Here is a 26,579-nt window from a genome sequence, read left to right on the forward strand (position 1 = left end):
TTATTTTAATTACTTTATTTATTTATTGTGAGTTTATTCCTTTTAAATGTATTCTTGTCCCATTTATTTATTTTGTTGTAATATTGTACTTTTAGTTTACTGCTTTTCAGGATCTGAATCTGCATGTAATTTATTTGACTTTCATGTTTTTCGATTTTAAATATGTGATTTGATTTGAATTGTATGTCTTGGTGCGATTTGATGTCTGTTTAATGGTTAGACTGGTGCCACAGCAGTGCTCTTGTGTGTGTGAACCAGAAAAACTAAAAATACACCAAAGAAACGCATCGTACAGACGGCGTGTGTGTGTTTGGTGCTGGTTTCCCATCATGCTCTGCAGTGATGTGAGAAGCGTATGTTGTCCTGTCAGCAGATCTGTTAGTGTACGAGTGCTCAGCGTCCTTCACAGCGAAGCTGCGTCAGAGCCGCCTCATTGCCGATCTGATCTCTGAATTCACGGATGAGCGAATGATTGGAAATGTTCATGTGTTCGTGTCGTAACAGACTCACCGTCTGAACAAGGCCGAGCGTCAGCGCTTCAACGAGGAGGTGGAGATGCTGAAAGCTCTGCAGCATCCCAACATCGTCCGATTCTACGACTCTTGGAAGTCGACGCTGAAGGGACACAAATGCACCATCCTGGTGACGGAGCTCATGACGTCCGGGACCCTCAAGATGTGAGTCCAGAACCAGAACATTTGGTTCTTCTTTAGTTCCTCAACACTCTGTATTTGGGAACTTGATGCTGATTCTCACCGTAGTACATCAACAACTAATTTTTCAGATATCAGTGACTCTGTCAGTGCGCCCCAGTGTGGCTGTGGCTACAATGTAGCTGCCATCACCAGTGTGTGAATGGTTGGATGACTGGATGTGTAAAGCGCTTTGGGGTCCTGAGGGACTAGTAAAGCACTATACAAATACAGGCCATTTACCCTTTACTCAGTTTACTGGTTAAATAATACATGCTGATAAATTCTGGATCGTGTTGCAGATTTAAAGTCAGATTAGTCCCAGTTACCAGTTCTTCCCCTGGATCATATCCACCACCAAAGAAGAGGGTGCAGAAAACCTGGAGGTAGATGGAACAAGACTTCCTATCTCCATATGGAGGAGTTATTAGTCACACTCATCCAACATCTTATTTCACTAGTTTGAGTAACGATAACAAAGATTAATCCGATGTTGTTATTTGACACCATCAGCAAACATCCTAACCCTCTTCAGTCTGCTGTTACTCCAGTGTCTGCTAATAACTGGGAAAAATGTTTCTTCACCTGCAAGATCAAAATATCAGGTCACACCCAGTCCGTGCCTCTTCAACCACCCCAAGAGTTTTACCCAGTTCTGTTGTCCGAGGTCAAAGCACTTCTCCAACAGATCTTTTGGATATAGCCTCACACATGCGCACCTCCCCCTGGCCCCTCTCTGTTGTCAGTCAGTCCCTTACATCTGGCTGTGTCCCAGATCACTTTAAAACAGCCGGCGTCTTTCCTGTACTAAAAAAACCTCCTCCACTCTTTTAAACAATTTTAGGCCAATTTCCAAACTTCGATTTGTTTCCAAAAAAGTTGTTTCTTGTCAGCTCGTTGAGATTGTTGGGTCGGCATCGCTGGGACTGGTCTCAAATGGGTTTCTTTATACTTTTCAGATTCCTCAGAATTCATATTAACCAGTGTCCTCATCTGCACCAGTGGAGTCTCCCGGGGCTCAGTCCTTGGACCAGTTCTGTTGTCTTTGTCTATGTTACCTCTGGGTCAACTAATCAGTGGTTTTAATGGAATCTCCTACCACTGCTATGCAGATGACACACAGTAATATCTCAACAGCCTCTCCTGCTTCAATGTTTCTCTGCCATTATTAGTTGCATGTAGTCTAACTTCCTCCATCTCAACTCTGGTAAAACCGAGGTTCTAGTGCTCGGCCCAGACAGTTTCTCTAAGGACGTTTATCAGTACATCGGCCCCTCGCCAATAACATCAAATCATCTGCTTTTTATCGCTTTTGATTACCGCCTGAATTTTGAATCTCTGAAAGGTTAGCCAGTATTGTTTCCTTCATCTGAGAAATATTGTGAAAATCAAACCTTTACTGCCAGTCAGTCATCTTGAACTTTTAGTATACATCTTGATTACTGCGTCTTTCACGTGCGTCTCTCCATAGCTCATCTCCAATTAGTTCAGAAAGCAGAAAACCAGCTGTCAGTCACATATCACACCAATCCCTGCCTCCGTTCACTGGCTTCCAGTATAATTCAGATTTAAGATTCTGTTATTGACATGTAAGGCTCTACCTGGACAGGCACTGCTTATTGAGCTGAACTTCTAACACCTGATCAGCCCGCCTCTCCGATCGTCCAATCAGGGCCTTCTGACTGTGCCTCCCTCTGATTTTAAAACCAGAGATGATCACAGTTTGTAGGCTGTAGCACCCAAGCTGTGGGACAGCCTTCCTCAGACTATCAGGTTGGCTGACTCTGTGTTTTAGTGAATGCTGAAAACGAATTTTTATAGGTTAGCCTTTCCTTAATTCATTCCCCTTCATTTGTTGACGCAGTTTGAAACCACGCGTTGAATGAATGTCGGTAAGTTTTAACATGTACACTTATCATCAGTGTCCAGCTGCACTTTGTAACCCCGTGTTTTGAAAAGTGCTATTTAGATAAAGTTATTATTCTAATTATTTATTGATCCTAATTTGACTTCTTGGATCTCGTCTGTCTTTCTTTAAACTCGTCCAGGTACCTGCGCAGGTTCCGTCAGATGAAACTGAAGCTGCTGCAGCGTTGGAGCCTCCAGATCCTAAAGGGGCTTCACTTCCTGCACTCACGCTGCCCCCCGATCATTCACCGAGACCTCAAGTGTGACAACATCTTCATCACCGGGCCCACGGCCTCCGTCAAGATCGGAGATCTGGGCCTCGCCACACTCAAGAAGGCCTCGTTCGCTAAGAGTGTGATTGGTAAGAGACAGTCTGTAACCCTCCATGACCTCAGAAAGTCAGTGGGCCCAAAAAGCTGCTTCATGGTTTTTCTGGTGGTGCATTCAGGAACTCCAGAGTTCATGGCTCCAGAGATGTATGAGGAGAAGTACGACGAGGCTGTGGACATTTACGCCTTCGGCATGTGCATCCTGGAGATGGCGACCTCCGAGTATCCATACTCTGAGTGTCAGAACGCTGGCCAGATCTACCGCAAGGTCACCAGTGTAAGGCCCCGCCCTCGCTTAGTGCGTTTTACTTCATGTCCTCATACCCAGATTTTTGACTTCCTGTTTGTCTCTCAGGGAATCAAACCAGAGAGTTTTTCCAAAGTGACCATCCCAGAGCTGAGGGAGATCATTGAGGGCTGCATCCGCACCAAGAGCAGCGAGAGGTAACGCCACGAGTTTGTGGGCAGTTCACGGCCTGTGGTAACAGCAGGAAAACTCAGTTTTTCTTTGTCTTTCTGGCCTTCAGGTTCACAGTTCAGGACCTGCTGGATCACCGGTTCTTCCAGGAGAAGCTGGGCGTCCACGTGGAACTGGCAGAAGAAGACGATGGTTCGAAGACGTCGCTGAAACTCTGGCTGCGGATGGACGACAACAAGAAGCTTCGTGGCAAATATAAAGACCATAACGCCATAGAGTTCGTGTTCGAGCTGTACAAGGACGTCCCCGAGGAGGTGGCTCAGGAGATGGTACCCGCACCGCCGCACAGGTGGCATCACGCCATGACACCAGTTGGCAGGTGGTCTTACCTGTGTCTCTGTGTCACAGGTGGTGCTGGGGTTCGTGTGCGAAGCAGACTATAAGGTGATTGCCAAGGTGATCAGATACCGGGTGACGGCCATAAAGCGCGAGCGGGAGAAACGGCGCCGCCTGGAGGAGGAAAAGCTCAAACACCAGAAAGAAGTGATTGAAGAGGAGGTTGACCCCCAGGCATCTGAAACGTCCAATAAGAAGCCAGCCACAAACACAGCTGATGGGAAGGTGTGTTTAAACAGCGCCTCCTGCTGGCAGAGATTACACCTGCAGTCGGGATCTTTGAATATCGAACAGTTTGTTTATGTTTTTCAATAACACGTAATTTTAAGATTAAACAGATCTTCACCTTCCTCCATTTTAATTTCACAGCAGGATTCAGCCGCCACACCTGCCTTGAAAAAAGCCCCTCCCATCACAAGTATGACATCGTTGGTGATGTCGCTGAGCAGCAGTCCGGTGGATTCTGGGAACAGCGGCATGTCCAGCAGGATGGGAGGAGATGGCGACGAGGACGACAAGACTACCAGACATGCCTCGTGCTCGTCAGCTACCTGTGAGGCGTTTGTTCGTTTGTGATCATCGATCGTTAAATGTTTTAGTTCACGTTTCTCTGCACCTTCAGATTTAAACGCTTCTCCGCCCTCTCACTGCAGCCGACTGTGAGACAGACTTCTCCTTCAGTTCCTCGGGTGTTGAAGCTCCGCCTCCTCCAGTCAAAAACCCTGCACCTCCACCCGTGGTCCAGGAAACCCCTCGACCTGAGGCTCCTCCCCCTGTGACTCGGCTCCTATCCAAAGCCAAACCTCCGCCCCTCCCCGTGCTGCGTTTCCCAAAGGTGAGCAGAGGAGGAGGAGCTCCTGTCGCCGCGGTGCTCCTCCCTCCTTCACAACTCTCAGATCTGAGCGACCACACATGCAACACACGCGTTCAGATTTAGTGTGGCCGCTGTTTCCTGATGATGTCATTAGAATGAAACCAGAGAAGTTACGTCTTCTCCTCCTTGAAGCAGCCTAAACGGGGAGGGTCATAACTTTGATTTAAACAGTCACCAGGAATAAAAACTGCATGTATTAAACCAGCGGTCCCCAACCCCCGGGCCTCGGACCGGTACCGGTCCGTGAGTCGGTTGGTACCGGGCCGCGAGAGTTGAGGCTCAGGTGTGAAATGTGTGGTTTTCAGGGTTTTTATCGGTTTTCAGGGTTATTTTGTTATCGTTTTTATCGTTAACTCGGTTTTCCTGGGTCTTTTCACGTGTGTTATGAATAAATCTTCTTTTTTTCGGTACCGGTACTAGTTTTATTTTGTTGTATTTATCCGCGACACCTTAAAGGCCGGTCCGTGAAAATATTGTCGGGCATAAACCGGTCCGTGGCGCAAAAAAGGTTGGGGACCGCTGTATTAAACCACCAATCAGATTTAGTAAAACCTCTTCAAAGGTTTGTTGTTGCTAAGACGACCTGCCAGCAGGGGTGCAGGGTACTGTTCACTGACCTTTGATAAAGTGGGTACAGCCAGCTGTCAGCACAGAGCGATGGGATGGACGCGAAACATGAGATTATCTTAGACATGTGACGCTTGTCATGGGTTAGTTTTACACGAGCTTCTCTGTCGCCCTCTAGAGGACATAACAGAAGTCGTCACATGATTAAGCTGGCTGAGAAGCTTCTTTTCATTCTGGATCTGTGTTTGTGTCCCACAGAGCATCGCTGTGTCCCACAGTGCCGAGCAAACATCACATGGATCAGTCTGCGGCTTCTCCTCACCTGCGGACAGGTAATGCACACGCTTACATACGAGGACCTGCAGTAACATTAAATGCTCCTAAAGAACATTTCAGATACTTTATGTTGCTCTGAAAAACAAAATGTCCTAAATCTAGGGTTGGTCCTCACAGAGGTGGTAAGAACGCACATTTGTTTTGCAGCTACGTTTCTGACGTGACCTCAGGTTTGAGTGACGGCACTGACGGCCAATCAGAGAAGAGCAGTCAAGACATCGCAAAAAGAGCAGCTGCGAAACAGTTCAGGAGGAGAGCGCGAGCTCGTCTGAGAATCACAGGGGTGAGTCGCCGTGCGAACATATAACCTCTAAAGAACAACATGAGGTGTGTAAACACTGTGTGTGTCTCTGTGTGTGTGTGTGTGTGTGTTTGTGTGTGTCTCTGTGTGTGTGTGTGTGTGTGTGTTTGTGTGTGTCTCTGTGTGTGTGTGTGTGTGTGTGTGTGTGTGTGTGTGTGTGTGTGTGTGTGTGTGTTTGTGTGTGTCTCTGTGTGTGTTTGTGTGTGTGTGTGTGTGTGCAGGTGTCAGACATGGTGGACCGAGTGGTGGAGTGTCAGCTGCAGACTCACGACAGTAAGATGGTGACGTTTAAGTTCGACCTGGATGGAGACAATCCAGAAGACATCGCATCAGTGATGGTGAGGACAGTCAGCCAATCAGAGCACAGCGTTGGCGTCGGTTCAGATGATTACTGTCAGATACGATAAGTCAGCTGAACCTGTGCTCACTGTCCTCTCAGCTCCACAGAGACTTCATCCTGCCGTCAGAGCGGGACGGATTCATAGTTCGCATGTATGAGATCATCAAGAGGGCGGAGTCAGTGATGCATCATCGTCCACAGGCAGACTCTGATAGGCTGTCCCGCCTAAACACCTCCACGCTGCCTGGAAGTGCGGTATGTGAAGTTCTGTTGATGAGCTTCACATCAAAGTTAAACATGATCCCCTCAGTCTGCATGTTTAGAGTGTGATCAAACGTTTTAATACATGAAAATGTTTTTACAGATGAACCTGGTGGGAGGCGACCTCTCCAGAACTCTGTCCTCGTCCTCATTAACCGGTAAAAAGGGACCGATAGAAGTGTGGGAGGGGGGTGACGATGGGAAGAAGAAAGGGAGACGGATTATTAGGGAAAACATGAAGAGTATGAAGTAAACGAGAGAAGCTGCTGTAACTCTCATCACTTAATGTTCACTGACCCCTAATTCACAAATCTGTTTCACGATCAGATATCGACAGTGTTGAACCCCCTCCTTTAAAAGGAGCCGACTTCTCCATTGACCCTGAAGCCACGCCCCCTGTCAGATCACTGAGGTCACAGTCTTTTCACACGTCTTCAGGTAGGTGTGCACGTTATCAGATCATTCATTCACCAAAGTGCTTCATTGTGTTCACTTTAAGGCATTTTTGTGGCTATGCAGTGTTTCCTTCCAGTGGTTAAAGGAGTCCCTCAGGGAAGTGTCCAGGGCCTTGTCATCATGTTTTCTGTTTTTAATTAAGTTGAAAGCTTCTTCTGGAAAATGGGCAAAAATTATGTTTTAGTTCATAGTTACTTAATCGCACATCTGCTCGATAATGTGCTTAAAAATAAAAATAATAAAGCTGTACAAGAAAACCATTATTACCTGATCCGTACACACATTTAGCTAAAATAGCAGATGGCACATTAGTAACTCACCACACTGACAGAGTCCCTCTGTTTGTGTTTCGTGGGGTTCCTCAGGGAAATGTTTTAGAGCCTCTGAACTTTCAAACAAGCCTTTAAAACATTTTGAAATGTGTCTGAGTCAGAGGGAAATCTGCTGTGTGTCTCTGAGGGGGAGAACACGAGCATTACTACAAGTTCAGACCTTAACTTACCAAAGAAACTTTCCAGGTTGCTTTGAAGGTGTCTGGAAATGTTTCTTCTTCTTTTGATGGTGTTGGTTCACTGTTGGTGCTACGCTAGGCTGAGTGCATCCACACCCCAGCACAGAACATGAAAGTATTAAAAAGTTTACTTGACTAAAACCAGCATCACCAGCCTGCGTGGACTGGGTTGGACTGGGCTGCGTAGCTAATGCTGCTTCTGTTTCTCTCTCTTTCCAGCTTCCTCATATCAGCCCCTCAGCTACCCCCACCTGGACTCCTCTGCACCACAGCCCTCTCCTGGTCCCCATTATCACTTCCCAACTCACCCCTACTACACCTACAGTGCTTCCCTCCCCACCCAGAGCCCCACCCCCAGTCTCCACAGAGTCCAGAGTACCCCTTCGCTCCACACCCCCTCCTCTTCTTCCTCAGCTCCTCTTCCTCAGTGGGCTTCACCTGAGCAGTCTCTCTTCTCTCTGGCCAACGTGTTCTCTCTGGCTATGAGTGTAGCCCAGACCTTCATGCCCCCACCTAGAGCCCCAAACCAGGGCTTTCAACCCCGCCCCCCATTTACCACCCCCCAGGCCACACAGTCCCCTCCACTATCTCCATCCTTTGGACCCCAGCTCCACCATCCAAGCCACACACCATTTTCCCCTCCTTTCTTCCCTCCACCAGCCTATCCCCTACCCACACCACAGACGAGCTCTGCCTCAGACAGCCAGCAGGTGGTGGCACCGCCCAGTCGGATCCCAGACTCACCTCAGATAGAGAAGGAGCAAGGACAGGTGAGTTTGTACTGAAACAAGACTTTACCTGAGTACCAGAGTACCTAAAGTCCAGACATTGTGCACTAAAGTAGAAGTACAGATTGAACTTCTTTACTCAAAGTAAAAACAGTACCGGCTCAGAAATGTGCTCAGAGTAGGAGGACGTTTCTACCACCTGTTTTATGCAAAGCTAACTGAACCCTGTGTTATATTATATGTTAAAATAAAATAATATTAGTACGTGGGAATGAAAACTTTCAGTCTAATTATTATTATAGTGAACATGCTCAGCTTGAATCTGTTAAGTAGAACATGAGCAGAGAAAGAGAAGGAAAATAAAAATCTTTATTTTCTGTTGCCTCGATTGTAGAGGTGGACTAAACAGGAAAATGAGTCTGGAAGAGGTTAAAGAAGCCTCAGGTTCAGCAGGTGGGGAAAGTAAAATCAGCTGTAGTGTCTCAGTGTGGGGAAAGAATCAAACTCGCAATCATTTCTACCGAGAGCTTCAGTAGATGTTCTTCAGCTGCTCTCTGTGGATTTACAAACCTGAATCCATCCAGATGTCTCACAGCTATCAAGGCTGATTTCATCCTCTGCACTGACAGTACACTGTGTATGTTTACGACACTGCTAACTTCATGTTAGACAGCCACTGTGCAGCAGACTCACCTGTTCATCCTGCACTAACCTGCAGCCTTTAAATAACAGTCAGTCTGTTTAGCAGCAGCTTTATGAACAAACATCATGTGACACGTACAGATTTAACAACACTTCCATGTGAGCTTTAAATGAGCATCCTTCCTTTGACTCTAAGCTCTCTGCTTCCTCTCCTTTCCTTCTTTCTTATCTGTCTCCATCTCTGAGTGAACGTAGCGCTCTGTCTTTGCTGTCCCTGTCAAATAAGCAGCTGGACTTTAGCTGCAGCACACTATGGGACAAACTGCACGCACACAGTTTGTGTGTTTGCTGGTGTTTGTTGAGTTCATAGAAACGCTGCAGGTAATCTGTGTTTACTGGTTTCTGAGGCAGTGGAGGAGATTAGTGAGGTCAGCAGTCTGTAGCATAAATGTTGACCTGCAGACGATACAGACGATGAATCTGCTGCAACACAAAAACCTGAAACATGCTTTCATTCCTTTCAGTCTCCAGTCCAGCAGAAGCTCAGCTCAGCTCCGCCCCTTCATGGTGAGTACCTATGAGGTCACAAAGTGCCATCAGACCACACTGAACCTGAAACCTGATGTTTTATGTAACTGTTTCTCAGGTTCAGTGACTGCCTCTGCTCCCAGCTTGACCAGTGCTCCCAGTCACAGAGGAGAGCTCCGTCACTCGTCCCCGCCTCAGTCGACTCTGAACAAAAAAGTATGAGACTGTTTCTGTCAGTCAGACGCTTCGTTTAAGACGGGATTTTGTGCTGTTTGATGGTGTTTATGGTTTCATTTTTCATGTGTGAACGACATAAACACAGACATCAGAGTAAAGTAACGTGTTCTTCCTCCTGCCCAGCTCCTCCCGCCTGATTCTCCTTCACCCAGACTGTCGCCCATACACGAAGGTATGAACCACCTCTGTTCAAGAAACAGGCAAATATTCACCCCTCATTCTGTCAGCTGAGACAGCATCATCTGCATACAGAGACACTCGCAGGTCATTATCACTGAAATGATTCCATAATCGTAACAACAACATCACGCTCCGTCTGCATGGGTGTTAAAAATAAAGGATAATTTGAGCTGCATCCTTTCCACATTATTCCACTGCACATCTGTATTGTGAGCACAGCTGTGTGCTGCCCCGTGCTTTCAGAGAGGACAAAGTCCAGGGTTTCCGACGATGAACTGAGGGGCTGCACAAGTCCAAGAATAAAAATATGGAGACGAGCAGACACTTCATCCCACCAAGAATAACTGCACAGATGAAATTACCTGTAAATGCTTCACTCAGGATGATGTTGGTGGTCTTCATCACTTTCTGATCTTCTACTTACTGCAAACATGAAGGAAAAAAATCCCAGATATGAGCCATAAATACCAACATTTAATGGTCGTACTTGCAGGAACCGAGGGGAACTCGGTTCAGTATCTTTCCACAGACGCCACTGCAGCAAAACTCTACACACAGGAAGTTTGACTGCAGTGTTGTTAGCCTCCAGAGGCGAAATCCACAGCAAAGTCCACTTCAGAGTGTTGGCTGGAGGCTTCAAAGGGTTCTAACGTAAATCTGATTTCTAAAGAACGTAAAAGAGATGTGTCCAGATTCTCTCCTTGTGCTTTGAACGCCACACTAACATGTAGAGGAACTGTGAGCTCTGACTGGCTGGTTTAGAGGCGGAGCTTAGACTCTGACCAATAAAATGCTAACAGTTAAAAAGATGCGTTTTAACAGCTTTTTAAAAAAATAGTAATCATCCATACCGGCGCACCTGATGAGTCTTGAGCTGCCTTTATGACTAAAGCTGCTCACACTCTTCTTCTTCTCTCATTTCTGCAGCAGAGAAACCTTCTGCTTTCACCGTTGGTCGTTTCCAGGTGACGCCCTCTAAACACGGTCAGGCTGCCACCCAGCGGGAGCAACGGTCCATCAGTCAGGCCATGCCCACTGCTCACTCCCCGCCTCCTCCCAGGAAGAACCAATCAGAGAGTGACACAGAAAGCAGCACAGAAAGCAGCGGATCAGAGAGCAGCATCAGCACAGTGACCCTCGCCCCAGTTATTAACAAGAACGCCAACCCGGGAGGTCAGGAGGAGAGGAGCAGCAGAGAGGAGGAGAGGAAGAGGAGAGGAGGCCGCAGGCTGAACGTCAGTCTGTGGGGGGGGACAGCCAGCAGCTTCAGCCAATCACGGAGTCGCTCTGCGACCTACAGCTCTGACGATTCTGACAGAGAGAATGGAGAGATGTGGGAGGAGCTACAGCAACTACGAGAAAGGTGATTGGTAGATCTTTTTTTAATGAATGAATGAATTTGTTTTTCATTTGTGGTTCATGATTCTGCTGATCTGGATGTTTAGTCATTGAAACATGAACGATTCTGGATTCTGCATCAATAATAGTTTATAAGTACTCCTTATTTTTATTTACCAACATACAAACACACTGCAGTGTTTCTGGTTCTCCATGGTTACCATTTATTCCATTATTATCATTAGTCCATCACTACACATGCAGTGACGTTACTTGGCCAGCAGGTGTCACCATCCTTCATACGGTGACTCATATTTCAACATTGAAACTTAAAAGTGAGTCAGAAAGGGCTCTTTCCCGTTGACTCGTTGCTACATGGACGTCGTTCGCCAGGTTCAGTGTTACAGAAAGAAATAAGACAAATGGTGTCCAGCCTGTCTCCAACACACATCTGCTTTATTGTTCTTTATGTCTCCTGAGTCCTTTTCTAACTCCTCCTTCTTTCTCCCAGACACCTGATGGAGGTGCAGAACCTGCAGGTCAGTCAGAAGCAAGAGATCGAGGAGCTGTACTGGAGGAAGGGGAAAGTCCTGCCCCCTGGAATCGTTCCTCCCGCCGCCATGTTGAACAGCCGGCAGCGGCGCCTCTCCATGTCTGGAAACAATCCCTCCTCTCGCAGGCTGGATATGCTGCCCCCTGCAGGTGGGAGGACTCCCGGCAGCCTGCAGAATAACAGACTAATGGAAGTCATTTAATACTGAATCATCTTTGTGTGTGTGTGTGTGTGTGTGTGTGTGTGTGTGTAGGTATCATGAGGAGAACCTCGATCAGCAGCAGCAGCAGTGGATCTCAGGAGAGAGCAGGGAAAGGCGTGACCTTTGCCCCCGAGCACAGCGGCATGGTGAGTGTTTGAGACAGTCAGGAAGAGTTCAGTAAATCTGGACTTTAGTTTTTAGTCTTTAAAACTTCAGCATGAATCATCGGAACCGTCAGGCTCAAGTCACATCTGGAGCTTCGTGTCTTATTTTCACTCTCATGAAGTCGGTTATGAGCAGCTGACTGTTGTCCTTACGTAACACTTTGCTGCAGGTTCCCACACACACATTCATACAAACACCTCTAACCTGACTGTATCACTCTGACGGATCCATCGGCGCAGCTCGGTTCAGTATGTTTCCACGTCCTGAGCCACAGACGCCACTGCAGCAAAACACTTCTTTACACACAGGAAGTTTGACTGCAGTGTTGTTAGCCTCCAGAGGCGAAATCCACAGCAGAGTCCACTTCAGAGTGTTGGCTGGAGGCTTCAAAGGGTTCTAACGTAAATCTGATTCCTGAAGAACGTAAAAGAGATGTGTCCAGATTCTCTCCTTGTGCTTTGAACGCCACACTAACATGTAGAGGAACTGAGCTCTGACTGGCTGGTTTAGAGGCGGAGCTTAGACTCTGACCAATAAAATGCTAACAGTTAAAAAGACGCGTTTTAACAGCTTTTCTTAAAAATAATCATCATCCATATGATGAGTGTTCATCAGCAGGAAGAAGAGAAAATATCACAGGAGCGAACGCAGAGAACAGAGTGGATCACATGGTGTCTGACGGACCAATCAGAGTGAATGTGGTCATCTTTGTCCGCATTAACGATGGTTCTGTTTATGTGGACGTCGTGTTTTCAGTGAGAAACGTTTCCATCTCTGAACCGAGGAGACAGCCTCCACCTGTCACCATCTCACAGTTCTGCCTTTCTTCAGCTCATAGCCATTGATCAGTGATCAACACGATTAATGATCAATGATGGTGGAACTGACAGCCTGTTGTTAGTCAGCGGTGCTGCTTTCATCGTTATGTAAACATGTCCGTCAGCTGATGATGACAAGGAAACATTTCTCACTGAAAACGTTACGTTCATGACCATCACATTTAACTGACCTTTGACCTTTGTCTTCCAGTGAGTGAGGAGCTGCTGAAGATGAGAAGATGATCACGGTGATGATGAAGAGTAATCCGCAGTGCAATACTTTAATGTCTCGTAGTTTGAAGTGAACGTCTCAGCACTTTAGGAAGAAAGGTTGAACCTCAGAGGTCAAAGGTCATCAGACAACAAGCTGCAGCTGTTCGGCTTCAAAGAGAAGCTGAGGGTCAAGCGATGAGCTGCGCCCACAAACATGAGATTATAGAATCTGCTGCAAACCTTTTAAACTTTATGAGTTTTGTTGTGATGAGTGTGGAAACTTTTCTGACCTTCACTGCCGCTCGTGTAGTCGCAGCACGAGCCGAGGACGGTCTGTGTGTCTGGACGACCATGTGCCTTATCTATCATCATGTAGAGATGAATCCGTGTGAGACGCCGTCGCCGAGATTAAACACGTGGACACATGAAGAGATGAAATTATGAATTTTAACAGTTTTGTTTTTTGCTCCAGTTTAGAAAGTTTGTCCAGATTTTCCTCCTCATATTTGTCTTAAATAAAGTTTCCTGTCTGACGATGTGCTGATGTTTTTCTTTTCAAACTGAAAGGTCAGAGTGACGTCGTTACAGTGAAGTAATCAGCTGATTTCCAGCTGTTTGGGTCAGCAGGATTTCTTTCCTGCATCAGAGATGCTGAGATGAGAAACTGGCTCTGCCTGCTGATCCAGGTTAGAGCAGCTGACTCAGGTTTCAGCTGCAGTGACACCTGGTGGTGGTGGGAGGTCATGACCTCTGTGTCCTGACATGACTCTTACGTCAACCTGAGCTGTGCTTGCAGAGGTGCTATGAACCAAAGACATACAAATTTTTTACTAATGAAGCAGACCCACAGACCTGCAAATCATTTACAGCTGTTCCAAAATAATAAATAATACAATAATAAAAAGGAGTCAGCTGAGGTGGTTCGGGCATCTGACAAGGATGCCTCCTGGGCGCCTCCTGGGTGAGGTGTTCGGGGCATGTCCCACCAGGAGGAGGCCCCGCGGCAGACCCAGGACACGCTGGAGAGATTATATCTCTCGGCTGGCCTGGGAACGCCTTGGTGTTCCCCCGGATAAGCTGGAGGAGGTGGCTGGGGAGAGGGAGGTCTGTGCTTCTCTGCTTAGGTTGCTGCTCCTGCGACCCGGCCCCGGATAAAGCGGATGAAGAAGATGGATGGATGGATGGAATATAATAATAAAAATGAATGAATACAAAGGTCAGGCTCCTCATAAAACAGGACATGGAGAAGATAGCTGATTGCTTCATGTTTTTTTAAAACCTTTTAAAAACAGAAATGAAAAGAAAGAATAAAGATGTAATTCAGTTTTATTTATACAGCATCAAATCACAACAACAGTCACCTCAAGGTGCTTTATACTGTGAGGTCGACCCTACAATAATACATACAGAGGAAAACCCAACAATCATGTGACCCCCTATGAGCAGCACTTTGGCGACAGTGGGAAGGAAAAACTCCCTTTTAACAGGAAGAAACCTCCGACAGAACCAGGCTCAGGGAGGGGCGGGGCCATCTGCTGAGCCAGTGGTTGTTGTAAACAAACTTATAGCAGCATCTGTACATCATGTTTTTAAATCCATAACAGAAGTCTGTGTTTCTCACAGCCAAAGCAGAAAACAAAGAACCACATGAAACAGAAATAAGATGGAGCAAACAGGTGTGGGTTCATCAGAACGGTGTGGGCCCCAAGGTTGGAGCCACTGACACCTGTGGCTGTGGGAGGGGCTATTAAATGATGGGCAGGTGTAACCAATAAGGTCACGTTGGTGTAGAGGCCCGACTTCGTGTTCATGAATGTGACGGCAGCTCTGAGGTCCTGCTGAGCTCATCGTATTAAAACTCTGAGTCATGTTTTTACTTTTGGTATCACATTTGGGGATTCCCCACTCAGCTTTTACTTTCATTTGGTACCTGTCCAGGTACTTTACCATACTTCAGCCAATCAGAGCCCTGCAGCATAGTGGCGTGCCATGACTAAAGGTCTATTCTATTCTATTCTATTCTACAGACTGCACAGGGTCAGAGCAGATGTTTTGGAGCAGGTAAGCAGATATTTTGTCTTTCTGAAAAGTTCCTTTGTTAGTTTGTCCACATGATGAGCAGGCTGGTCCATCACTGGACTTTCATACATTATGGTGTAAATGTCATCAACTCTTTTACCAGCTGTTGAGAGCAGGTGATGCACATGAAGTATGAATACAAACAGCAACTAGTTGTTGTTGGGATTTTATTGAGGTTTGAATCAGACAAACAAACGACGTCCATGACGCAGCAACGTTCTTCGTTCAGTTTGAGGACACCGGTGTGCAAAGAGTGTTTGTTGCCTAGCAACGAAATTATCTTTAACTGAACTCTGATCATTTTCACTGCAAACTTTTTAAAATACTGAAGATAAACCAAGAGTCTATATTTATTTAGCTGAGATCTGACCAACATGATGTCGATTTTTAACCACAGGAAGCACCTGAAGGACAACGCTAAAGACAGTCAAGCTTCTGAGGAGATGGACAGAGACGAGGAACTGGAGTAAGTCTGGAAGCAAAGAGTGAAATGAAACGAGGAGATTTTGGCTTTATTTTGTTATTGTTATTATTGTTATTATTTTCTGTGGACAGATTAAATGTTTGTTGTGCTTAAAATGTTTTTTCCATAATTCCTGTTTCAGAAGATTGTTTCAGAGGTTACGCGTATTTAAACACTACAGAGCAGACAGACTGAGGAGCTGTGATGAAAGGCTGACAAAGCTGGCAATGAGAAGCTGCACAGATCAAGTCGTCCTGCTGTGGCTGAGAAAAAACTCAGAGTCTGACGCCTTCAGCAAACTCACAGACATGTTTGACTTCCTGAAGAAACGCATTGATGAGGAGGAGAAGAAGAACCACAGCGATGATGTTCACATCACCTTTGTGGCTCATGGATCAATCAGAGACTTCATGATCCCAGCCAGCTGTTACCTGCCTCTGCCCACCATCACTGACGTGCTCCTGTATTCTCCCTGGAACTGCGTCAGTGCTGGTTTAGTGTACGGTATCGCTACAGGAAAACTGAGGCCTCAGCACAGAGTTTTTTACTGTAAGAATAAAGAAAGCTGTACGATTCCTGATGACAAACATCGACCTGTGAACCTGCCAGATCACTGGAACTCACTGAAGAAAGCTGGAGCACAGATGGTCCCAAACATCACGGTTAGCCCTCTTCGAGATGATGATGGAGTGTGGAAATACTTTGAGTCTCTCTCAGCTAAACACGGCCCACCAGGAAGGAACCGCATCGTCATCCCGTTCATCCTCCCAGGACGGGAATATGAAAGCATCTCGTTCTCTGTGGTGACCTTGGCTCTGTCCCTGGTGCTCCTCTCCTCCAGGTTTAAAGCCACTCTTCACTTCTCTGGTTGTCTCAGTGATCACTCTACTGGACCGAAATTTGACAGGAAGTATCTTCAGGAGCAGTACGCCTGCACCATCGACAACAGCTGGATGAAATGTTCACCTGAAGCTTTCAGATGATGATACGTGCTGCTTGTGTTGGACATGTTTGTGGACATTTTAGTGTAAAGATGAAGATGAAATGCTAAAAGTTATTTTTCTATATTTGAGGCTCAGATTCATGATGAATGGACTTGAATCATCATTTAGAAATGTTCCAGCACCAGCTTTAAACTGACTTCTTCATTCAGTGTATCAGAAGCATATTTGGGTTTAAAGTGGTTCAGACACACCTGTTCATAATCTGCTAACTTCTGTGGAGGTTATTAATATAAACAGACTCACCTGTTCTCGCTGCTCACAGGTGACGTGATACTGATTTATGTACATCAGGTTACATTGCACTGCGTGTTATACTTGTATAACTATGCATGTGACGAATAGAGAATCTTGAATCTTGTATTATGTAATATTTGGGTCTTTTATTGCTTCATGTCAGGGTTTCTGCACTAGAACAAAAAGCCACAGCCACAACTCAGACTCTGAACCGTCTGTCACGTACCAAACATAGAAGTAACACAAGTCTACAAGTTGTACGTCTGTATTTTCATGCCTACAGACTCGGTAATTATTTCTGATCTTTTGTTATTGTAAACCATAAAAATGTGAAGATGATGTTGTTTAAATGAAGAAGAACAGGATGAAAACCTGAAGCTGCTCATTAAAAACAATATCGTTTATATAAAATGTCCTCGATCACTGGAAGAACATGTTGATGGCAGATACATGGAGCTCCACATGTGGCGGCTTTAAGAAATCCCAGCAGTGTTTGAAACAAAGACTCTACAGATCAAACCCATGAAGTTAATAGTAGTTACATGTCAATAAATGCTTAGAGTGAACAACACACACGTGCATACACACAAAAACAGAGTTGCAATGCCACCAGGAGCAGGTTGTGCTTCAGTATCTTCCTCAAAGACATCTCCACTTGAGGAGTGATAGAGGACTGCAAACCCTACTGACGGCCCAGCCTGAGCCTCGTCTGATGAATTCAGATGTGGTTACGTATCAGTAAAGAAGCATTATGTAAGAATCATTAAATCAGGTGACTTACAGGAATCGGGATCTGTTTCATGGTCCAAACAGACACGTGACATGAACGTGATAAACTCACACAGCTGCTGTTGCTGAAGGCCGAGGCGTTCCTGTAAATGGTTTGGAAATCACCCCTGTGACTCTAGCAGTGCAGCAGTTTCTCTTTCACTTGGTGACGCTCCAGGTGTTTCCCTCGTGCTACGTCAGACTGAGCCGGCCAATCAGATGAAGGATGCAGTTCATATAGATCCTCCAAAGCTAGTACGATGAGGTCTTCTGTTTAGTGGCCTCTCTGACTCTGCATTCTCTAAATCGTTATGATGATGATGATGTCATCATTAAGATGTAATGGCCCTTTCCCATTGGTATCTACTTGGAAAGACTTGGTGCAGTTTTCAGTGTTTTCCATTAGGTCATAGTACCGGGTACCAGGTACTTTTTAGCACCTTCTCGGCCAGGCTTCCAAGCGATCCGAGCAGGTACTAAAATGTGACGTTGTCATACTGCATGAAACCGATTGGCTGGTCAGTAGTGTCACTCGATGAGTCATGAGACCGTCTCATTTACAAAAATCAAAACTATGTTCGCTTTGATGTCCACCTTTGTTATCGTTGCATAATAATCACGTCCCGGGACATGTTGCTATGACAACAAGCACACACACTGGGTTGTAACGGAAAACTAGTCGTGGCCAGTTGATCCAAGTAGCCCCCTAAATAGAAAGGGGGCTTAATCAGTGAGCTCGTTCCTGAATGATGGCCTCATCAGTGGACTGAGCTCTACTGTCAGCAGGTTATTGATGTGCTGATGTCAACTTGACGAGCCACAGAAGAGTAACGATTTACAGAATCATGTTTTCATTTCATTCCTAAATTAATTTGTCATCATTTTCACTTTGGTTTAAAACAAATATTAATCATGCACCAATTTTCTGAATGTTGTCCTTGTCAAGAGACGTGGGACAGAGAGAGATCGTCCCCCGGCCACCCCCGTCATCACATTTAGCAGGAAAAAGGTCTAAACATCCAACTTTATGCATTAAAAAGGATCAGAACCAGCAACAGAACCACATCATCCGCGAAAAGCAGAGACCACCCAACTGAAAGCCTTCCACACTTGGCTACACCTAGAAATTCTGTCCATAAAAAGTTATGAACAGAAACGGTGACAAAGGGCAGCCCTGGTAGAGCCCACCCACCGGGAACGCGTTCAACTTATTGCCGGCTGTGCGGACCAAGCTCTTGCAACGGTTGTATAAGGATGGAATGTCCTGTAGCAATGGGCCAGACAGCCCATACTCCAGAAGCACACTGTATCCGATGTTCGACTAATGGACGGACTCTCCTCTCCAGCACCCTGTCATAGACCTTCCCAGGGAGGCGGAGGAGTGTGATTCCCCTGTACTTGGAACACACCCTCCGGCCCCCCTTCTTAAAGATGGGGACCACCACCCCGGTCTGCTAATACAGAGGTAACGCCCCTGATCTCCACGCAACATTGTAGAGGCGTGCCAACCAAGAAAGCTCTTCAACATCCAGAGCCTTCAGAAACTCAGGGCAAACCTCATCCACCCCAGGGGCTCTGCCACCAAGGCCTCGTTTAACTGCCTCAGTGACCTCATCGCGGGAGACAGGTGACCCGTCCCCCTCGTCCCTAGACTCTTCTTCCTCCATGGAAGACGTGCCAGTGGGATTAAGGTGGTCCTCGAAGTATTCCTTCCACCGCCCAACAATGTTCTCAATTGAAGTCAGCAGCGCTGCACCTGCACTATACACAGCACAGGTAGAACCGCTTTCCCTGCTGAGTCGCCTCACAGTTTGCCAGAATCTCTTTCAGGCAGTCCGAAACTCTTTTTCCATGACCTCTCAGATGCTAGTTATACACCATTATTATATTAGTATTTATTATTATTATTGTTGTTGTTATTATTATTACTATTAGTAGTAGTAGCATGTGATTAATATGATTTTAATAAATTGAGTAAAAAGTGTTTCTGCATAAATATGTTTAAGGGGGTTATGCTGAAATGAATGCTTTTCTGAAAATGTATCAGTGAAATCTAATTAAAGTAAAGTTGCATAAACTGAATGAAACACGAGGTTAAGTATGTTCATATGTGACTGAATGTGAGTGTGAATGTGAGAATATGAGAATGTGCTAATGAGTCCTGTCTCAGTCACTTAACGACAGTGTTGGTCAAGTTACTTGAAAAAAGTAATCAGTAACTAATTACTGATTACTTCCCCAAAAAAGTAATCCCGTTACTTTACTGATTACTTATTTTCAAAAGTAATTAATTACTTAGTTACTTAGTCACTTAGTTACTTTTTAAAGACACGATTTACAACCTGAATAGGTGATAAAGTGATAGATCTTTCAGACCAATTCTACTTTTTCTGCATAATCCATCATACAAAATGTAATCAAATGGAAAAGTCTCTTTTTAAAACTTGTTTTATTAGTTTTAACCTTTTAACTTTATGCATCAAGCAAAGATTTAATTATCTGCAACATTCTCTGACTGGAATAAATTAGTTTAACATTTAAACCTATTTTCTGCACATTCCAGCACATAAAATAAAATTTTTTTTTTTGTGTGTTTACACTCAGTCTTTCAAATAGATGCAAGTAAAACACAGCAGAAAATAAATAAAGTCACAGACTAGCGGTCCTGTTGCTCTATTTTCACCTGTAAAGCAGGAGTGGGGCAGGCGGAGGTTTACCCTGGTGCAGGTGAGCTGCAGCGGTCAGTGGAAGAATCCACGAGTTTCTCTGTGAGTTTCCCATTACGTCGTAGCTACTCGGTGCTTGTTCGGAAGTTTAGGGGTTTTTTCGCTGTAAAAAGAAGTCTTCTTCCCACGCACAACGGACACTAATGTTTTTGTCACTTTTTATGGAATCAAACTCAAAGTAAGGTCAGTACTTCCACGCTTTAAACACTGCACGCTCATACTCTCTCCGCACTCGATATATGATCCATTGTTGATCTGCACACAGCTGTTGTCACGAACGTCGCACTCGCTTACGTCACTGTCATGAGACACTCTCGCAAAAAAATCACGGTTTTAGTAACGCAGTAACGCAGCGTTCCTACGGGAAAGTAACAGTAATCTAATTACCGTTTTTGCAATAGTAATCCCTTACTTTACTCGTTACTTTAAAAAGGTAATCAGATTACAGTAACGCGTAATCGGATTACAGTAACGCTACTGCCCATCTCTGCTTAACGATGATGGGGGGGGCTGATTCAACACACGAATGACCCGAGGATAAAAACTCCTCTTGAGCCTCTCTGTTCTTGTTCGGATGGTGTGGAACCTTCTGCCTGATCTCAGAAGCTGGAACAGCTCGTTGCTGGGATGGGACGGGTCCTTCAAAATCGGAGTCGCTCTAGTCCAGCATCTCCTGACGTAAATGTCCTGCAGGGACGGGAGAGCAGTCCTGCGGCAGCGTTCTGCCGTACGGATCACTCTCTGAAGAGCTTTCTTATCCTTGACACAGCTGTTCCCAAACCAGGATGTGATGTTCTGTGTGAGGATGCTCTCCACAGCGCCTGCATAGAAAGTCCTGAGGAGCTCTGGAGAGACCCTGAACTTCCTATATAGCATGATCAATTATATCAAACACCTTTTTACAGTCTATAAAAACACCAACAGTACATTCCTTGTTATCTGTTGCAGTAGATATCCCATCACTGCCATCAACGTGGACCTTTTCGCTCTAAAGCCATATTGGTTATCACTTAGGAGATTGTGCTTCTCAATATATTTATCAAGTCTATTAACAAATAACTTTTCTAAAATGCGAAAGGTTGCGCTATTTTTTGTTTGTTTGTTTGTTTTGTTTTGTTTTTGCTTTGTTTTATTATTTGCTTCGAGCCCTGTGTACAGGAGCTGCATGCAAAAAGATCTTTTGTTAAAAGGGTTGGCGTAATAAGCAAATGCTTCAGCCAATACCTTTTGATTAGCCTTGTCTCGTGCTTTCTTGCTTTGTGGTAGATCTTTGTTCTGTCTTCACTGAGATATTTGAATGCTAATCAATAAAATCTAATCAAACATATATTCTATAGTATTTTTAACTAAAATCATGTCAATGCCCAAACAGTCAGTGGACTTTTTATTTTTAAATGTTTTAACAATGTTAATTATTTCTCTATGACTCACAGCACCAGTAAACGTGGAGGACACTTTCTGATGTTTATTTACGTCGTTTTTATTTCTTGACTCTGGAATTTCTTTTGCTAAATTAAAGCCAACATGTACAAAGAAATCATTAAATTCATTCATGGCATGCTTTAAGCTTTAAGCTTTAAGTTGTAATGAAAGAAACGTGTATTAGATCAGATCAGTGTTATGATAACAGACTCACAGTTAAAACATAAAACTGTCTCATGACAGTAGAGAGAGATCCTAGCCAACATATTGTTCAGTGTTACTGGAGACTTCACAGGTCGTGTATAACCTTTTAAACTCCATATCTAGATGACCTGTGCCTCTCATCTACTGACGTGTTTTAATGTGGTGCATCATTTATTTGACAAATGTCCATTTTGTAGAACTTGGCTCTTAATTCTGGAACTGAAAGACAAAATGCAACAAGTACTGAAACTATTTTACAAAAAGCCTCCTTGCTCATAAAACACACCTTTGTAATTACAGTACTGGGTGTGTTACACCAATTAAAGTCCTACTTACTGTGTTTTCAAGTTAAATCTATATGTGAATAAACTGCTGAACAACATTGTATCCATCCATCCATCCATCCATCCATCCATCCACCTTCTTCCGCTTATCCAGGGCCGTATTGTGTTAATACAGTATGTCAACATAAAAAAACCCTGTAAATTCAGACAGGTGAGGTTGTGCTGAAAAGAATGACACAAACAAGGCAAAGATAAACAGTTTTTAAAGGTGAAACATAGCGGTAAAATTAAAAGTAGTCGAAAACGGCGAATCATTCCCTGGACGGTTAAATCCTATGGATTCAGAATGGGATGTGATATCTGTGTGAAGGCAGATGAACAAATGTACTTGACTGAAGGACATATCCAGGTGGAAAAAAGACACCTCTCAGTGTTCCTGGACACCAACGTAACACCATCCACAGTGAGCATCGTCTTCAGCTCTCCAGACTGACCTTGCTGTGGGTGGAATAATCTGTGCTGCTAAAACAAGTAGTTTGTAGCAGCACAGAAAAACTCAGCGTCAGCAGTTTTACTTCTGCTGGACTTGTGAGGCTCTCCAAAGAAAGCAGAAGTCATACTGCAGAGACACTGCACACAGAGCAGCACTGAAACAACAGAAATCAGTTTCTATGACCAAAGAAAGTTTTTTGATGTGAAATCTTTGTTGCCTTTGCTGTGAGTTTAATTGTGAGTCACCCTGCACCGTGTCGCGGAGGTGGCTGCTCCTCCCTGATCCTGATTCTGATGAGGTCCGTAAAAGTAAACTGGAACAAGTGTGGACCCAGCAGGACCTTCAGTGGAGAACCTGGGCAACCAACCAAGATCCTTACCAAGGACCAGACTGTCAGCTGCTAGCACCAATAATAGAGCACACTCAGAAATCTCACATATTTGTGGTACATTAGTGATATGATGGCTGTGTATAGAACAAAGCAGCATCTACAGGTTTTGGCATCATGAACACTGATTCAAATAGTTTTCTTGTGGAGTGCCGATGCTTCCCTGGTGTCTGCCCCTCTCTCTGGGTGAGTGTGGGAAAATGATTTGTTATTTCTGGTTTGAATTTGAACGTTAGCTTTCTTCACTCCCTCTGGTTTTATGAATGAAACCCAGTCAGGGAGAAACGTCTGCAGCCAGCGAGGCAGCACTGAACTGCTCGCTACGACGTCACACACACACTGCTGCAGGTGTGTGTGGAAGCAGGAAGGCTCGGTGTTTAAAAGGACAAAACGGTGAATGTCTGTAACTGTTGGGTTATTATGACACGAAGCACTCACACAGCAGCTCATGATGCTGAATAATTGCAGCTGCTTCTCAGAAACAATCACAGCAGCACGATCAGTGTCCTAATAACTGATCGTTAAATGCAGTATAAACAAACTCAGCGTCTCTGGAATCAGAGAGGATTCATCCAGGAACGAGCAGCAAAATTTAAAGACACCAAGAAGGTTCCAAAAGAAACGCAAGAGAAAGGACGACGTGGAGAGAAGGTGTAAGGTTTACTGCATTTATTACAGTGTTGGAGTTACTGCACGTGTTTCTGGTGCTTTCGTTTTATCTGAGAAAATGAAAGTTTTCACAGGAATTAAAGTGTGAGAAAACTTAAATTGACTTTCAGTGAAGTTTTAATATGAAGCAGTTTGCGTGTCTGCAACTTTTTATCGAAGTATAAAAAAAGATAATCGATGATTTCAAATCTTCTGCTGTTTGCAGACAAAGTTGATAAATCAAGTCTAACACATCGACTGTGCAGCGAGTGGATCAGGACCACGAGGGGAACCTCACCCTCTGCACAGGTGGATCCAGGCTGTGTGACTGCAGAACCTGTGCTGCTCCAGCACAAACTGGCTTTGGGTGTAAAAGAAAAAGTACTGTTGGTATTTAGAAAGTGCACATTGGTAAGATTGCATGTGGGAGGTGGGAACTTCTGTGACTGAGCGTGTTTCATCTGCATTTCTGAGATGCTTTCTCAAACTATGGGGAGTTTAAATCACATGCTTTCCTAACGTGTGCTGCTAATTGCACCAATAAAAGCCTGTATTATTATTTGGGTTTGATACTGAAAAGAAGCAACTGCACCTTTGTTTAGAACAGCACAACTTTTTGTAAATCACCCCAAAACTGCCCACACCCACGAGGACTAGTTGGGGATTGTGCTGCCACTGTTTAGTTAATCTGACTCTGATGAAAACATCAAATATAAAAAGATCCATCGATCTGTATCTCCGTAAAACATTTTTAAGAAAATAAGGTGCGACCTAGAAATGGTCCTGTAATCATGTTTGTCCAGCAGAGCTGGTTTCTAATCCTCCTCTGCTGCAGCGCTGACGGCCGCAGAGTCTCAGCTGATAAATACAGAGTTTACTCCTGAAATCATTTGTATCTAACGTCTGTAACAGCCTCTGGATTTTACACTGATTATCTTCAAATACGCTCACTGAGGTGTTTCCCATTTCTCGGAGCAGTGAGTTTATCTTCAGTGGACGCTGTGACACTTCTTTACCAGCAACACTTCAAGCTTCTGCTGATGGTCAGGCCAAGACTCCCCACACAGCGGTCGGCTCAGTCTTCACCTTCATCCACGAGGATAGTCGCTAAGAAGATCGCCGTCATGTATGACTTTAACCTTTACTCCAACTGGTCAGTCAGAGTCTCCAGCAAGGACACAAACTGTGATTCTTTACCGTAAGATGTATCACAGTAATGAGAGAGGCTTTGTCAGAGGCAAAGCTAACGATCTTACAAAGGCGAGGACGTAACCATTAAATCCACCATGACAGACTCGTGTGAACCAGTCCTGGAGGTACAAGTAAGCAGCACCTGCAAACAGTGAATGTATCTCTGTAAAACTAAACTTGATGGCTCACACCAAAGTTACACAATAACCAAAGCTATCATGTGATTTCCAGCTGCTGTACTTATCTGAAGTCCTCCTCCGATCTGAGGTCTCACCTCCAGCTGTGCTAAACTGTGAAACTCTGTTTGTTGAAAGGCATGTTTCAAATGTCTCGTGCGTGATAAAGGTCACTCCTGAACGTGTTTAATGAGGTAACAGCGCCACCCGGGGACAACAGGAAACATCATGTTTTATGCTTCGAGCTGAATGAGCAGGAAACCCTTATCGAGTTGGTGTTACTTTATTTTGATGTTTTTCACAGCCCTGAACGCAGTGATGTGCAATTGTTAAAGCGCCACCTGGTGGCAAAAATGTCATGTTTCATACTTTGATGTACTGCTTCTCAAAGTCAACACCAGACCTTGATGATGTTTCAGTGTGAAAACTGTAACATTTAACCCTCTGGAGACGTGCCTCATCTAATACCTCAGCATGTGCAGTCGTACTCGAGTTAGAGTATGATTGCACATCCTGAGATATTAGACGAGGTTGTCAAAGTTCAGACACAGCCAAAGATCTGTGATTCATGGCGGTGACTGTGTGACGCATACCTCACGCTCGACCGTGGTACGCCCAGACGTGTGCCGGGGTGCTGCATCACTGCTTGCTGTTCTAATTTGATGTGTTTTGTTTTTTTCCTGCTTGTGCGTATCGTAACAGCGGTTCAAGCTCAGCACCTGTACTGTGTTGGAATTTACATCACAGCGACGTACTGAATAACTGTGTTCATACAGTAAAACATGTTGTATTTGTTTGATTTTTCATCACTAACAAAAATCCAGTATTGTGACCAATGTTCCCTCTAATGTTTCATGTGTCTGAGCGAACACACAAACTCCCTGAGCGGACACTTGGACCACTGTGAGCGACAGCAGACGTGTGCACTGTGGTCACGCCAGCATCGAATCCATGCAAGTCACATGTTTATTAAAATAATCAAATTACAGCATTTACATTTATGTTAGACTACTTTTAATTAACTGCTTTAGCCCACTTACAATGAAATTTTTTTAACAATTGTTCATGACCTGTGCAGCATGTTAACACTATTGGAAGTAAAAATAACTCCAATTCTGAAAACACAACTTTCCTTTTTTTTAATATATAAAGCTCTGACTTGTATTATGAGTCTGTGGTCTGGGAGAGAGTCTGTAACTCTGTCTGCAAAATACAGTAAATACTGACCAATGTTGGGCAGTTAATTATATAGTTACTTCTTCAAAAAAGTAACTGAGTTATACAAACAACAAAGTTTTTGCAGCTGTTTACCTAAAAACACAGCCAAGGCGTTTTTTTAAATAAACATTTCAAACTATTTACAGAACAATCAGCTGTTCTGCATCAAATCTGATGCCACACAAATTATTTGTGCCACTCCAAAAATAATTTGTGTCCACTATGAGATGAAGGAGAACAACAGCCTGATACCTGCAGGCCTGACAGCAGCAGATGTATCACTGCTGT

At 44.6% G+C, this 26,579-nt stretch overlaps 2 protein-coding genes across 4 annotated transcripts in view; both read left to right on the forward strand.

Moving 5' to 3' along the window:
* LOC146387880 (serine/threonine-protein kinase WNK4-like) overlaps window positions 1-13,529 on the forward strand; it is a 19,814-nt gene extending 6,285 nt beyond the window's left edge. Inside the window, exons 3-24 of one of the 2 annotated variants that reach the window (XM_084924905.1) lie at window positions 505-677; window positions 2,741-2,961; window positions 3,049-3,206; window positions 3,285-3,373; window positions 3,457-3,676; window positions 3,756-3,968; window positions 4,113-4,296; window positions 4,397-4,578; window positions 5,443-5,516; window positions 5,668-5,803; window positions 6,043-6,159; window positions 6,261-6,416; window positions 6,526-6,580; window positions 6,750-6,860; window positions 7,609-8,159; window positions 9,284-9,326; window positions 9,406-9,503; window positions 9,648-9,696; window positions 10,632-11,067; window positions 11,554-11,721; window positions 11,849-11,943; window positions 12,992-13,529. In XM_084924905.1, coding sequence (XP_084781031.1) covers window positions 505-677; window positions 2,741-2,961; window positions 3,049-3,206; window positions 3,285-3,373; window positions 3,457-3,676; window positions 3,756-3,968; window positions 4,113-4,296; window positions 4,397-4,578; window positions 5,443-5,516; window positions 5,668-5,803; window positions 6,043-6,159; window positions 6,261-6,416; window positions 6,526-6,580; window positions 6,750-6,860; window positions 7,609-8,159; window positions 9,284-9,326; window positions 9,406-9,503; window positions 9,648-9,696; window positions 10,632-11,067; window positions 11,554-11,721; window positions 11,849-11,943; window positions 12,992-13,023 — 3,561 coding nt within the window. In that variant the 3' untranslated portion in view covers window positions 13,024-13,529. Of the gene's footprint in view, window positions 1-504; window positions 678-2,740; window positions 2,962-3,048; window positions 3,207-3,284; window positions 3,374-3,456; window positions 3,677-3,755; window positions 3,969-4,112; window positions 4,297-4,396; window positions 4,579-5,442; window positions 5,517-5,667; window positions 5,804-6,042; window positions 6,160-6,260; window positions 6,417-6,525; window positions 6,581-6,749; window positions 6,861-7,608; window positions 8,160-9,283; window positions 9,327-9,405; window positions 9,504-9,647; window positions 9,697-10,631; window positions 11,068-11,553; window positions 11,745-11,848; window positions 11,944-12,991 lie in introns of both variants that reach the window. The other variant, XM_084924904.1, reaches the window with a different exon arrangement.
* Window positions 13,530-15,021: 1,492 nt separating this feature from the next.
* Window positions 15,022-16,897, forward strand: LOC146387881 (uncharacterized). Of its 2 annotated transcripts, XM_084924926.1 has the most exons (3): window positions 15,022-15,054; window positions 15,470-15,538; window positions 15,678-16,897. In XM_084924926.1, exons 1-3 carry the CDS (start codon window positions 15,041-15,043, stop codon window positions 16,516-16,518), a joined length of 924 nt encoding a protein of 307 aa, XP_084781052.1. In that variant the 5' UTR covers window positions 15,022-15,040; the 3' UTR covers window positions 16,519-16,897. The 2 variants fall into 2 exon arrangements, with proteins under 2 accessions (XP_084781052.1, XP_084781051.1); XM_084924925.1 differs by lacking the exon at window positions 15,022-15,054 and having other exon boundaries at window positions 15,061-15,538.
* Window positions 16,898-26,579: the final 9,682 nt, after the last annotated feature.

This window comes from Perissodus microlepis, chromosome 4, assembly GCF_051167445.1.
Source record: "Perissodus microlepis isolate ML-2025 ecotype Zambia chromosome 4, ASM5116744v1, whole genome shotgun sequence".
Lineage (NCBI taxonomy): Eukaryota > Metazoa > Chordata > Actinopteri > Cichliformes > Cichlidae > Perissodus > Perissodus microlepis.

Bases quoted from the DNA above. Each gene is read 5' to 3' on its own strand.
- LOC146387881 (XM_084924925.1), top strand. From the start codon at position 15,447: ATGATGTCGATTTTTAACCACAGGAAGCACCTGAAGGACAACGCTAAA. The intron at 15,539-15,677 runs GTAAGTCTGGAA...TTCCTGTTTCAG, and splicing joins GACAGAGACGAGGAACTGGA to AAGATTGTTTCAGAGGTTAC.